The sequence below is a fragment of the Pseudorca crassidens genome, chromosome 11 (genome assembly GCF_039906515.1).
Source record: "Pseudorca crassidens isolate mPseCra1 chromosome 11, mPseCra1.hap1, whole genome shotgun sequence".
NCBI lineage: Eukaryota > Metazoa > Chordata > Mammalia > Artiodactyla > Delphinidae > Pseudorca > Pseudorca crassidens.
In genome coordinates this window covers 2,836,069-2,851,521 of record NC_090306.1, presented here as the reverse complement: position 1 = coordinate 2,851,521, position 15,453 = coordinate 2,836,069, and the positions used below count along the sequence as shown (strand labels likewise).

At 40.0% G+C, this 15,453-nt stretch overlaps 1 protein-coding gene across 3 annotated transcripts in view; it reads right to left on the bottom strand.

Moving 5' to 3' along the window:
* Positions 1-15,453, bottom strand: part of KDM5A (lysine demethylase 5A) — an 85,925-nt gene that overhangs the window by 16,302 nt on the left and 54,170 nt on the right. The window contains exons 22-28 of one of the 3 annotated variants that reach the window (XM_067756092.1): positions 14,641-14,802; positions 13,326-13,508; positions 12,431-12,982; positions 11,901-12,044; positions 5,111-5,270; positions 4,027-4,247; positions 1,750-2,157 (exon numbers count right to left, since the gene is read on the bottom strand). In XM_067756092.1, the coding sequence (XP_067612193.1) occupies positions 1,750-2,157; positions 4,027-4,247; positions 5,111-5,270; positions 11,901-12,044; positions 12,431-12,982; positions 13,326-13,508; positions 14,641-14,802 (1,830 nt within the window). The remainder of the gene's footprint in view (positions 1-1,749; positions 2,158-4,026; positions 4,248-5,110; positions 5,271-11,900; positions 12,045-12,430; positions 12,983-13,325; positions 13,509-14,640; positions 14,803-15,453) is intronic. The other 2 variants (XM_067756093.1, XM_067756094.1) reach the window with 2 other exon arrangements.

Genomic DNA, 15,453 nt, shown 5'->3' with positions numbered 1-15,453 from the left:
CTCCTTGACCACGCTGAGAGGAAGCAGGACATGTGTTAACAATTTTATGGCAGATGAGGAAAAAACTGCCTGTAGCGTTTATATGCTACAGGAAAAGAACAGGGATAGTAGATGAACTGAACTGTATTTTAAATGCTGAACAGAGGAGAGGCGAGAGGTTATTAAGTGAAAAGGAGAAAAAAAGAGAAAGGTTCATGATGGATATAAACACTGTAGGAAGGATGATAGGAAAGCTTGAAAAAGAAACATATCCTGTTGCCAGTCCTCCAACTGCCATACAATTAGTTAAAGGAGGAAGAAAAGGGAGAAGGTCCTGCCAACACTAAGCTGCTAATACTTCAGACCCAAGGAGAAACTGCTAACCTGTCATCAGCCTCTTTAATAAACAGATTCAGATGAGAATAAATTCAAATGAAAGATAAAAATAATACACGCACATATAATGCATCTACCAAAATGCTTTAAAATATTTATAATATAGAAAAATACTTACGAAACTAAAGCAGATACAAAAGTGGACAGTATGACACGATATAAAACAAACTATACAGGAAAATAATTGGAAGGGAACACACTAAAATATTTACAGCTGTGGTCCTCAGAAAGCTGGACTATGGGATATAAATTTTACTATATATTCATTTTCCAAAAGTGAGTAGAAAACCTTTAATAAGTATAATTTAAATACGAGTCATTTAGTTTTGCACTGTGTTTTTGTACTTGCATCTCAGTTACCGGAGGGGTGGGGATATTAGCGGAGAGGACCTGGTCTGGGAGCCAGGGTTCTACTTTCGGTTTTGCCACTAATGAGCTCTGTGACTTTGGTCACATCATTTACCTTCACTCAGTCCTGGCTTCATCATTTGCGAAATGAAGAGGCTGGACAAGGTGACCTCTTCAAGCTCTAACAAGTATTTAACTGAGGAGGAAAGTAAGGGAATAGTGATGCAGCTGTGTTTATTCTGTTGATATATTCAAATTGAGGAGCTATAAAAATTCTAAACATCAAGTGGTATATGGAGATTATAAAATTAAAACCATGAATTTACTAATAATCTTGATGGGAACACTATAATAGATACCTTCAGCCATTTAATGAACTAGGATTTTTCATGAAGTCCATCCGTCTTTCTCAGAAGTTTATAACATCAATTATTACCTTAAGAAAGACCATCATATCCTTGCTAATATTTAGAATTCAGGGCTGACATTTCAAAAATAATACCTTTAAAGGTCTTTATTTTTTGCAAGAGATGTGAAAACAATCATATTCTATTTAGGAGAGTACACATAGGGCTGGGTGTGGATAAGACGCAGACCAAAAGGGAAGATTTAACCTCCTAGTTTTAGGTCTTCAGAACTGATCTCAATGCAATTTGCCACAGCTCTTAGGATACCGGCCCAGGACTTTTCGGGCCACTGTGGCTAACTGACAAGATGTCTAGTCCCCCGAGGCACCCTGCAGGGAAGGGACACAACTGCTCTGAGCCCTGCTGTGCCCACGCACGAGACACACCGCTCCTGGTACCACACAGCTTCTCTCTGCTCGGTCAGGACGATCACCACGTATACGATTTCTAAAACACAACATTTCTTCTACTAAGAGCCTCATAACTGAAAATGTTTCTAGAAACTGAATTAAACATGTGACGTCACAAGGCCAAACAGACCATCATTACCTCAAACCCAGGTGTGCCCGGCCGCTGCTCCACGTCCCCGCGCATACTTGGCGGGTACAGCTAGACTCACCTTGTCCTTGCAGGGCCTCTGGCAGTTCTGGGCGGCACACACAGCGTTCTCGTCGTCAGACTCCTCTGCTCCTGACCAGTCATATTTGGAGGGGATGTCCAGCACCTTCTTCTCTCTCTTCTTCTCCGAGCTCTCCTTCACAAGTTCAACTTTGGCTGCAGCAGCCTTCTCCTTCTTTTTCTTCCTCTCTTCTTCTTTTGCTAGTTTCTTGGCCAGTTTGTTCAGCTCTTTTGATTTTTCCGCACTTAATTTTAATTTCTTCTTTTTAGGTTTATCCATTTTCTTTAGCTCCTTGGACTTCTGTTTTCCTTCGCCAAAAAGCTGTTCTTTTTCTAGCTTCCGTTTCCGTTTCTTCTCTGAAGAGTCCTTTCCTTTTATTTTTAATGGTTTCTCTTCCATGCTGTCATCCTTCATAAGTATAAAATTAGAAACAATTTTAAAGCAAGACATTTAAAAACTGTTTTATCCTCTTACATGAGGTATCAAGAATAGGCAATTTCATAGAGACAGGAAATAGAATATGAGTTACTGGGGCTGGGGGGAGGGAAATGGGATTATTTAATGGTACAGAGTTTCTGTTAGGAATAATTTTAAAGTTCTGGAAATGGATAGTGGTAATAGTTGTATAATATTATAAATGTAATTAAAACAACTGAATTGTATATTTAAAAACAGTTGAAATGATAAATTTTATGCTGTGTACATTATACCACAATAAATATTCTGAAGATATTTTAAGAAGGCAAATATAATATTCAAAGAAGATAACAGTAGAAAATAATGATAAGCCCTAAATAAAATATCTGACTTATTTTTAGCTTATCAGAGGGGAAAAAAAGGCAAAAAAAAAGTGTCTGCATATATTAGTATAGTCTGTAGCACCTCTACTGAGATGAAAACATACACAGAAAGCTAAATGTATACTAAATAATTATGTAATAACTCTTTGGGTCTCCATTTACCAGTACTAAAGTTCTTTATTAACTCAGTAAATCCTTGGTGGTTAAGAAGTTATCAAAACTGTCAGCAAAACACAAAATTTTATCCATGATCTCATTACAAAGGGTATGTAGTGACTTTCACAAGAAAACAGTTGCTGTCACGAAGCAAAAACACTTGCCTTTTTTTTCTCAACTGTCTAATATTGTTGCTATTTATGTGCCAAGGTAGTAAACATTAAAGATTTTAATAGTAAAAGTGTGTCCAGTAACAGAAAGAACAAGGGGTAAGGTAGAAAAAGAAATACTGAAAAACATAAGCTTGATAATTACTTAAGAAATAACACTTGAGAATTTATTTTCCCACAGATGTGATACTGGAATATCTTTGACAGGAACCTCAGAATCTGCAGATTCGTAAAGAACACTGGGTTACAAGTGTCTTAAGTCTATCACATCTTGAATAAGATATTTAACTTCTCAACACTTTGTGTTTCCTTATATGTGAAATAAAGATCAGATGAGATAACGGATGTGAAGAAAATGCTCTGCGACTGGAAAATACTATCTAAGTCAGGCACCCTCAATCTGACTTCCAAACCAAAGACAAACCACAGTGCACCAGGCGTATCCGTGTCAACTGCTGCTGACAGTGTACCTTCCGCCTCATGGAAACAGTCATGGAAAAGAATAATGAAAAGGATACTGGAGTCTAATGCCAGAGAGAGAACCCAGGTCTCTGTTTTTACTCCACGTGTGACCTCAGGCACGTTTCTCCGTCTCTGACCCTTACTTTCGTCACAGGCAGAATGAGCTAAATACTCGCCATGTCTATCCTTTCCCCTCCCCCTCAGGACTACGGTGAGGATGAATGAGATCATGGATAGAACAACATGTACAAACTGTATAAATGAGAAACTGTGTGATTTATAATTGTATACAAGTGTGTAAATTGTATAAATGTATGTGGACTCCCCCTCCCACCCAATCACTTCTATTTAACCATTCCCTTGCTTCCTGTTTTCAACCACTATATTGCCCCCTGCCTAACTTTTGGGCCTTTCACCAGTGTGAGTCTGGGCTAAGGAAGTTGTTCTCAACTTGTGAATTACAGTACCTCCCTTTCTTTTCGGCAGAAATGGCCTTTTAAAAAACTGAATATTACATAAAATCTCAATAAAGAAAACCACAAAGCAGAACTACTTTGGCGTAATGAGAAAGTAGGACAATCAGAGTCCTACCCACCCAGCCACCCCTTGTGGCAATCTGTGGTACCTCCAAGGAACCTGGGCGTTCTAAGTGGTTTTAAAACCACTGTAAGTAAGCTTCAGATCCATACCTCCATGATGTGCAGGAATCTGTCTTCAGAGGGTGGGTGTGTGGCCTGCAAAATCCGCCATATGTGTTGAGTCTCATCCAGAGACACCTCCAGGAGATCTCCAATCATCATAAGTTCTTCCAGCTGGGCTTTAGCTCCAGGCGATAACTCTAGCACCGGAGGCTCCAAACTACGGGGCACCAGAGGGCTCTTCCGAGGTTGTTTCCTTGTGGTGCTAGAACCTTGCCCCCAAAATATAAGACAAAATAATGAAAACTATTGAAAAAATGTAATGTTTTGAAAGTAAATATTTAGAAGAATGGTCCCTCCTCCTCCAACATTTAATTTAGAAGTTTGGGTTCACTGCATCAGTATGAAAGTGAAAATAAAATTTTTAAAAATACGGAACAGAAAGACCTAGAATTCTAATGACCGCTCTAAAGAACTGGTTTAGAGTTAAAAAAAAAAAAACAGGTTCCTTATTGATTCTTTACCTTGTGACTGGAGGGGAAGGGGAATGGGAGAGAATCTCCTACCCCGCGCTCTCTCCATTTCAGAGAATACCAAACAACTAAGCATATAACTGCCCCATATGAATGATACACGCTGCTCCATAAAATCCTGAATTTCACTGTGAAGAGAGAAATACTCTCCCTTTTCCAGAGGTGTGACCTAAAGCAGTCGGACTCACTTTCACTAGGGACAAAGAAAGTGAACATAACAGAGAAATTACTTACCAAGGGATGAAAAACTAACAAAGCTTTCCAAAACCAGAATGAATATTCTTAAAAAGCAGCAAGTTCCTCAACAACCGGTAATAAACAAATAGAGGATAAATAACTACCTATCGGGGATTTGATCAAAATAAAATGGGACTAGAATGGGACCAGAGGGCCTCTAAAGTCCGTCTAATTAGGATTCAATAATGCTATGGAAATGTTCAGGTTATGACCTAATGACAGAAAAATGCTAACAGAGACTGGCTTTTCCAAAGTTGCATTTTTTCAGGTTCTATCGCATTTCACTGCCAGGGTTTGTACTGAAAGAGAGATTCAGTATGGTTTCAGGCTTCTCTTCTCCATGCCGCTACCAAGGGCCGTAATACCTTGAGAACAGCTCTTAGAAGCAGACGAATAAGCATGCTCAGCACAGAAGGAGGGTGCCGTCCACATGTGCGTGACCACCTCCTCGGACTTGATGGGAATCTCTTCATCACAAAATAGGCTGGGCTCCAGACTGCTGGAGGATTTCACACTGGCTGTGTCCTGTAGAAGAAACGAAGCAGGTATGGAGAATTGGAAACAACTTATCCTGTGACAAGAATCTAAATACAGGCTTTCAGGTTAAAGTTTCTAATATAACACAGTATATATATTAAAAAAACAAATAAATAAAAGATCTTAAAATTAAATATATGGTATTTAGTAAGACAGAAAATGTCCATTGGGGAAAAAAACAGAAATCACCAGAGTTTCAAGCCAAAAGGGAAAGAGTAAAGCTCAAAAGTAATCCTCAGGGCTTCCCTGGTGGCACAGTGGTTGGGAGTCCGCCTGCCGATGCAGGGGACATGGGTTCGTGCCCCGGTCCGGGAAGATCCCACATGCCGCGGAGCGGCTGGGCCCATGAGCCATGGCCGCTGAGCCTGCGCGTCCGGAGCCTGTGCTCCGCAGCGGAAGAGGCCACAACAGTGAGAGGCCCGCGTACCGCAAAAAAAAAAAAAAAAAGTAATCCTCAGAGATAATAAACCTACAAGAAAATTACGATTACGTAATCAACTTTCTACAGTCTAAAACTCATAAAAACTCCTGTAGTCACAAGTTAAGGAACTTTGACCCTTTAAGAAAAATAAAATGGACTTAGGAGGGGAATAAACGTCTAGATGTGACAACTTAAGGACACAAATTATTTAATCCTCTCTAAAGGTTTTTAAACCTAGATGCTTACCAACTGCTCTTAATATAATAAACAGCCTGACAGTATTCGAGCTATACAACTGTGACAAGTCTAATTAGGGCTCAGACGATCCTCCTCTGTAGTTAGGGGAGAATAACCCACAAGTACAGCTTCAACGGTCACAGTGCAATCAGGGAGACAGAAATCACAAAAAGTTCAACAAGGAGAATTTAATAAAGTGAACTCGTTAAATGTACATTAAAGTCTTGAAAAGGCAAAACAGAAACACCAAAGTAACACTAAGACAACTGCAAGAAAAGAGTTGCCATCCCTAAGGGTTGAGCTAACAGAGAAAAGAAGTGGGGTTATTAGAACCAAGAAGCTCAGAGAAGGGGCCTGCAGAGTTGGGACCCAGACCTCTGAGGAGGAAGTGCTGGTTCTGCTATCCCTAATAGAATACAATGTGGCTGGCTTCTGGAGCGTGAAAAAAACATCAACTAGAAATTGGAACCAGTTGCCACTGCCAGGGTAAAAAAACAAAAACAAAAAATCAAACAAAAACCCCCCCAAAACGAAAAACAATTGTAGTTCAATGATGACAGGAATGGAGAATAAAACAGGGGAAGGATCAACTCCCTTCTCACTGCACAGGCCTTTTAATTTTCTCTAATGCCCTGTGCTGGCGGGGGGAGGGGGAGGGCAGCAGGCAAAGGGTTAATGTGTAGGGCAGGGGTTGGCAAACCACAGTCTGCGGGCCAACCCCAGCTGGCTGCCTAGTTTTTTGTTTGGAGCGTGAGCTAAGAATAGTTTTTACATTTTTAAAGAGTTGTTATTTAAAAAAAAAAAAAGAGGAAGGAGGAGAAGGTGTAACAGAGACCAAATATGGCTTGCAAAACCCCAAATATTTACTTTACATAATATGCCTAGAGAATATCACTACATATAATGTATGCTAACATATACATATATTATTTTACAGAAAAAGTTTACCAAGCCCTGGTGTAGAGTCCCGGACCTAGCATCACCAAGCAGAGTATAAAAGAGTAGCTTAGGAGACGAGAGACAACAGCTCAATGACTAATGCAACACCTGATTTTCTTTGTAGGGTGCATGAGAGGAAGGTCTATTGTTATCACGAGCCTATCCTTAATTAAACAGGATACTTAAAAGGTTTCATAAGATTCTGGAAGACAGTGTCACTCACTGAAAATTCAGGAACAGCACAGTTCGTGTAAGTCTTATTTCCTATTGAAGAATTTAAGTTTTAAAAGGCAACAGATAGGAGAGTACTTTAGTACTCGCCTACTGCAGTCCCCAGATGCGTCATCTCACTGACTGCAATTTTTTTTTCTAACCTTGACTCTACTCATTTCACTGTAACTCATGCAGGAAACTTTCTGTTAAGCTTCCAAACTAGGAAGGAAAGTGATCAGAAAATAACGATTGAGGATTTCCCTGGTGGTGCAGTGGTTAAGAATCCGTCTGCCAATGCAGGGGACACAGGTTTGAGCCCTGGTCCAGGAAGATCCCACATGCCACGGAGCAACTAAGCCCGTGCGCCACAAGTACTCAGCCTGCACTCTAGAGCCCGCACCACAACTACTGAAGCCCGTGCACCTAGAGCCCGTGCTTCGCAACGAAGAGAAGCCACCACAATGAGAAGCCCATGCATTGCAACGAAGAGTAGCCCCCGCTCGCTGCAACTAGATAAAGTCCGCGTGCAGCAACGAAGACCCAAGGCAGCCATATATAAATAGATAGATAGATACATAGAAAATAATGATGGAAAGTAAAGATAGGTAAAGATAAATTTAAAAAAAATTACTTCCCCAGGGTGAAGTATGAAATATGAAGAAGTACTCACTGACTTTGGTAAGTTAAAGGGCATTGTTAGCCCCAGAGCAATCACTGAAAAAAATAAAAAATAAAAAGGGGTATAGGTAAGAAGCCAATAAAGGAAATAAAATGAAACCTTAAAAAAATTGTCAATTAACCCAAAAGAAGGCAGGAAAAAGCAACAGAGGAACAAAAACAGAAAAAAATGAAAAATAAAGATGGTCAACTTAAATCCAACCATGTCAACAATTACATTAAATGTAAATGAACACCCCCAATTAAATGACAGAGATTGTAATACTGCCTAAAAACCAAGATTTAACTATATATTCTACAAACGCATATATATGCAGAATGACACACCAAAAAGAACCCTACCACATGTGCTGTCTACAAAAGACACATTTTAAATATAAAGACACAGATAGGCTGAAGGTAAAACAACTGATAACAGCAAGCTTAAACAAATTACTCTTCCTAAGAAGGAAAATTACAGTTCAGTTGCACTAAGGGCAAATATGCAAGAAAGGAGGAATGGCTTCTCAGTGAGAAATGTGTTTCACACACAGATCTGTCACTCCACCTTATCTGATATTAGCAGGACTAAAGTCTCAGACAAAATCTACTCTACAGTAAGTCCCCTACATACGAACGAGTTCTGTTCCGAGAGCACCTTCCTAAGTCCAACAAAGTTAGCCTAGGTACCCAACTAACACAATCGGCTATACAGTACTGTACTGTAATAGGTTTATAACACTTTTCACACAGATACATAAAAAACAAACAAACACACACAAAAAAACATTTTTAATCTTACAGTACCTTTTTAAAATACAGTACCTTGAGAAGTACAGTAGTACCAGCTTCTACACTTGCTTCTGGACATGCTGGGCTTGAAATAAAGACACTGTACTACTTTACTCTATACAGTACTATAGAGTAAAGTACACAAAAGCACAACCACTTGTAGATCCCACATGCCGCGGAGCAACTAAGCCCATGCGCGGACTTAGCTGTCATACACGTGACAATGTACGCCAGACACGTGAACAAACTTAGGTGACTGGATACGCAAATGCACGTTCACATCTTTCAAAGTTTGCAACTTGAAGGTTCGTATATAGCAGACTTTATTTCCACCAAAGCTCAAGCCACCCAAGTGTTAACAAGCATAGAGAAGAAAAAAAAAAATGAAAGAATCCAACTGCTTAACTTGCCTTTCTGTAAATTAAGAAATTACCGGTAGGGAGGGTGGGAGGGAGGGAGACGCAAGAGGGAAGACATATGGGAACATATGTTTATGTATGACTGATTCACTTTGTTATAAAGCAGAAACTAACACACCATTGTAAAGCAATTATACCCCAATAAAGATGTTAAAAAAAAAAAAAAAAAGAAAGAAATTACCGGGATAAAAAGAAGAACTTCCTGGGAGATAATACCTACACTATTTTATACCCTCCTTTCTGGTGTGTAATTGTACACGTATGCATTTGAAAAATATAAACTGTAATATGGACAGACAGTTCCAGTAAAGGTAAACACTATGCCTTAAAAGGAAATAATCATATGAATATCTGAAAGGTTATCCCAGACACAATCACAAGACATCTGTGACAGACTTTGTTTCATATAGATTTTCCTAACTAACGAGTTTTTTGAATTGCTTGCTCCGATTATTTTAGTGATCACAGGGTATCACATGCAAAATGAAGTCATCAAACAATGCAAAGCACACACTGTCTGTTTTAAACATTTCAATGCTACGATAACTAGGATCAATGACTGATTTTATTTTTCTTTATAATTACCTACTCTTCTTCCTAAACCGGCAGGGGTCTTCATCCTAGCAAAGACACTAAATTTGAACTATTTTAAGGATGATTTCATGGTCACAAGCAGGGGAGATCATATAAAGGGAAAAATCACCAAGCCAACTGCAAATAAACTGGCAAATAAGATTTTCATTACACAATCGGTGCTTGCGCTATAGGAAAATCCTCAAGAGTGTAATTTTTTTAGTGCAAAGATACCGCCATCAAGGTAAATTTGACCTTGAATTACCATGTCTTGCCACCATTCTTCCACTGTCCTAAGCTGTCAAATACACTGCTAACATTATAAAATCCATAATCTTATCTTTCTACCCTGCAAACACCCTCTCCTCAGACTGTAAGCTAAGACCCCCATATATATTTTGCAAACAGAGGACTACTCCATACAACCGAATCAACCACTGCTCTGATCCCTAGCCCTGAAATCAGGTAATACCTGGGATGTTTTGCTTTCATAGGTTACCAATCTGCCTCCAAGCGAAATCCATCCTGTTTAGCAATTCTAGAGTGCTGGTTGATACCTAATGTGCTAGAAAGATAACCGAAGTACTGAGGGCCTCTAAGCCATGGCAAACAGGCAATTCTAGTACTGGCTAACTTATGCGTGGCGTGGGCAGCATTCCCTTTCAGCTGCTCCTGGTCATTCTACCAACTTTATAAATAAAGCTGGTCATTAACCACAAGGATAACAAGGTGCTTAGGAACCTTATCATTATACTTTTAATTAATTAATTAATTAATTTCATTTTCGGCTGCGTTGGGTCTTCGTTGCTGTGCACGGGCTTTCTCTAGTTGCTGCGAGCGGGGGCTACCCTTTCTTGCCGTGCGCAGGCTTCTCATTGCAGTGGCTTCTCTCTGTTGCAGAGCACGGGCCCTGGAGTGCACAGGCTTCAGTAATTGTGGCACGTGGGCTCAGTAGCTGTGGCTCACAGGCTCTAGAGCACAGGCTCAGTAGTTCTGGCACATGGGCTTAGTTGCTCTGCAGCATGTGGGATCTTCCCAGACCAGGGCTCGAACCCGTGTCCCCTGCATTGGCAGGTGGATTCTTAACCACTGCGCCACCAGGGAAGTCACTTAGAACCTTTTTTTTAAATTTTTTTTGCGGAACGCGGGCCTCTCACTGTTGTGGTGTCTCCCGTTGCGGAGCATGGGCTCCGGACGCGCAGGCTCAGCGGCCATGGCTCACAGGCCCAGCCGCTCCGCGGCATGTGGGATCTTCCCAGACCGGGGCACGAACCTGTGTCCCCTGCATCGGCAGGCAGACTCTCAACCACTGCGCCACCAGGGAAGCCCTAGAACCTTATTTTAAATGCTAATTCAAGTTTCAACTTTTCTCGTCTTTAATTCATGTAATTTTTAAAAATTCCCTCATTAAAACATCCCCTTGATCCATTTTTATCTTGATAAAAACATTTTCCAGTGGGTAATTTACAAGCATCTATGATAGATGGTTTAACTTTATATCCTGGGAGTTCTAATGCCGATGGTATTCATGCTCTAAGAATGAGCTTACCTAGTATGCTGAAAAGACAAAGGAAAAGACACTGAACAGACTGGGAAGAGAAGGCACCCTAGTTTTTTCATACATCAGAGTACGAACTCCCCGGTTACTGGCATAGATGCTGAACAGTAGCTCAACAAAGAATAATACAAAACAGATCAAGAGATTAACTGTAAGCTGGCAGAGTGTCTGCCTAGATCATGATGTTATTACTAGACAAAAGACAAAGGTCTTGGGCATGACACAAAACAACAATAAAAGGTCAAAAGGATCCAACACAAAACCTTGCCAAAACCTTCCCTTCATCCCAGTGTGGTGTCACTATGAAAACAATCATATTGAGGGTAAATACTTTGTTCTAACTGTGACTGTAACTCCACAAATTCGAACCATGGGCCCAAGTATAACCCATCCCTGAATATGACATGCTGTCTGGCACCATTCAGATCGGAGCTCAGAGAAAAGACTCGAAGCAAAGCTAGAATGGGATTCTTAAAACTACAGAGACTTTAACAACCCAAAGGAAAAAACAATGAAATCAGCCACGAAAGTTTTCAAGAACTTAAATGTATGATTTTTCTAGTCCCTCTAAGCCTCAGGGTGAGGAAAATAAATACAGATTTTAAAAAATTCCATCCTTTAAAAAAAAATTAAGTTTCATCAATCTATATAGTTTTTGGAGCACTGAAAAAATGCTATCACCATCAACTAGGATAGAGAGGTGACTAGCTTTCTCTTCCACTTTCAGGCTTCAAACACCAGTGTTCAACAGCTTTTTTGAACAAACTCAGTGATCAGGTATGTGCCCACACGGCCTGCCCTGTACTTACCTTCGTGTCACAGCCATATGTCTCCCGAATGTCTTCATCAGAATCCGTCTCTTCATCATCATAGTCCACCGTTTGCCGAGGGGAAGAAGATACACTGCTCACCACCCGGTTAAAAGCAGACTGCTGGAAACTAGGCAAGTGTCCCTAAACAACAAGCAATCCCAAGATGAGCAGAGAGACACACTACAAAAACATGCGTAATTCATGTATGCTTAAGACCACCAAAACCTAACAAACCTGCAAACTGGCTAACAGAATTCAACAGTTAGTACAGATCAAATTATTTGATTATAACGCTAAGGTCCACCTGAATGATATTTCCAGGTAATACTTCACTGAAACGACCTTACGTATATACCCAAAGAAAATCCTATGGGCGTACGTGCAAAGAGGAAATTATGCGTAATATAGTTGCTAGCAACTTACTGTTATTTTCCTAATCTACTGGTAAGATAAATTTGATTTACTACTTACACACTGACAAATATTATCCCCATGAAACAGGAAAAAAAAGAAAATTCTAAACTTGCCTGTAAGTCTGGATTGGCAGCGGCTTTCTGGAGCTCTGCGCTGATGATCTTTTCAGTTTTCTCCCGAGCTGCCTGCTCCACCATCCTCTGGCTCAACACAGAGAGCTTGGCCAGGGCAGAGGACAGCTCATCTGTGGCCAGGGCTTGCCGGGCCCTGTCCTGCCAACTCATTGCACGTTCTGTCAAACACTGAAGGGCCTCTCCTTCAGGCAGCCGTACAGGCAACTTCTGAAGGGATACCAGGAGGGACAGAATGGTCTCTAGCCTAGGTCTTCGAGACCGCATACAGAGAGGGCAAAGGAACTTTACTTCTTTAGCCTGCCAGCTAGACCCTTTCTTCTGGGAACTTGACTTAGGAAGAGGAACACAGCTGTTATGAAACCAGTCTTTGCAGAGCTCACACTGGAGCATAAACCCACTCGCTGTCTTGCGGCAAATGCAAAATTTTACTTCTTCTATGCGGTCTACCATTGACATCTTGGCTAGGTTGGCTGCTCTGAGGGAATGCATGGCTTCAATCTCTTTTTGCTCCCGTTCTTTGAAAACTGCCACCTGTGTACAAAAAACATTTAAGTGAAGGGAGTCACTGCAAAATACCCCAAAAGTACCAAATCTTCAAGGCTAAGGGATCACCTCCATGTTGTAGCCTCACGGTGACAGAGCACTGTCTTTTTTTTTGGCCACACCGCACAGCATGTGGGATCTTAGTTCCCTGACCAGGGATCGAACCCGCCCCCCTGCACTGGATACACAGAGTCTTAACCACTGGACTGCCAGGGAAGTCCAAAGCATTGTCCTTTTTAAAAAACAAAAAATCAGTAATTTCTTAAAATTTGGGGCAGCATGACAGTTTCTGTGCAAACATTCCTCATCTGCAAAATTCACAAGTACTCACAATTCGCATCAGTAGAGTACTTTTTAATTCTTCTATAGGGTGCAGTAGAAAGACGGTATGCCTTGAAATCAAGCAGCCTTGGTATGAGGCCTGGCTCTTGCACTTAACAGACTCCTGATCCGGGTTACAAGTTTTCTGAATCTCAGTCTTCCGAAAAATGAGAACACTACTAACCTCTTTTTGCTGTTTTAAGGATTAAATAAGATAACGTATGGAAGTGCCTAACTTGGTGCCTGGCACAAGATAAACATTCAATCAATACTGACTCCTCACCCCCTTGTAATTCATTCTCTGGGGGAAAGTTTGATACAAACCGATTTTTATTTCTTTCTAGGACTTTCCAACTTATGTAGAAGAAGAATAACAAAGCCCGATGACTAATTATAACAAGGTTTTATGTAACTCATTTCAAAGAAGTATATAAAAACAAAATTTAATTATTATGAATATTGTCAGGGCATTTTCTTTTTAAACTCCGGTAGCTTTGAAGCAGTTCTGAAATAACTTCCAGTGCTATTTTTCTGGCGAGACTAACTTATTGGGCAGGCTCTCTAACAAGAAATTATTTCCACCGGCCTCCAAACAGGATCATTTAGGCAGAAAGAGCCATATGAACTCACTTAGTATATGCGATTCACTACTACTACATATTGCCCAAACTCATTTTATTTTCTACTTCCTCAGTCTCCTTGTAATTGTAACATATTCCTCCTACTCTCCAATAAAACCCATAATTTTAATTAGCTACAAACATCTTATTGCACACTCACTATACTACTGAATGCTGCTAAAAGAGGTAGACACTGCAAACTGCAGCTGCTGTCAGTCAGCTGGTAGAAGTCCTTTGAAAAGCACAACAGCACTAAGCACCAAATGCTCTGAAATTCTAGCCCAGTAAATCCCATTCCTAAGAGTCAAGTGCAGGAAAATGATGTGAAGAAAGGACAAGGCTATACAAAGCAGTTCACTTTGCTATTATCCATAACAGCGAACTCCTAGTAACAACAAAAATGGTCAATATCAGAAAAGTGTTCAGCAAGTTATGGATAATTTGATGGAATATTAGATGACTACTAAAATAACAATAAAGAAGAGAGATGGAAAAGACAATGTTAGGGAGAGAGAAGAGTAAACTTTTTATATTCTTTGATTCCAAATATTAAAAAAGATGTGAAATATGTATAACCATAAAGCCAAAGATAAAGTACACAAAAACAAAAATAGTTAAGAACATAAAAAACAGTGATTCTGCTAATACCGTCACAGAATTCTGTATTCACCAAGCAAATTCAAGATGCACTACATAATTTCTTACCACTGTGGCTGTATCTCTGGTTTCCTCCAATCCCTCCTCCAGATCACTCAGAGGTTCAAGGTCCAGATCCTTTTCTTTTTCTTTTTCTATTAGTTCTTTTACTTTTTTCCTTCTATTTTTTCCACTCCCATAAATACCAATGTCAGTTCGGGGACTAAGCACCTACAAAAATAAAACCAAATATGGAGCTCTGGTTTAAAAAAAAAAAATCTCAAAACTGAAAATAAAGTGAACCATTTACTGACCACTCACACGTCTTAGACACGTTCTTATGAACTTCATATGCATTATCTAATTCAAAACTGCCAACAAGCCTCTGATGTAGGTGGTATTATTGGCACTGTACAAACGAGGGAAACCAGAAAGGCTCAACTTGCCCACAGACACAGGGTTAGCACTAGGAAGCCAGTCCTCAAACATGAAAATATCTTACTCCAAAGTCTATGCTCTTAACTACTATGTTCAACTGTTCAATATGAAAAGGGTAATGAGTATTGAAATTTGTGCTTCTCACTATTCACAATAGCCAAGACATGGAAGCAACCTAAGTGTCCATCAATAGGAATGGGTGAAGAAGATGTGGTACATATATACAATGGAATATTACTCAGCCATAAAAAAGAATGAAATAATGCCATTTGCTGCAACACAGATGGACCTAGAGATTATCATACTAAGTGAAGAAAAACAGAGAAAGACAAATATTATGATATCTATGTGGAATCTAAAAAAAATGATACAAATGAACTTATTTACAAGACAGACACAGAGTCACAAACATAGAAAACAAACCTATGGTTACCAAAGGGAAAA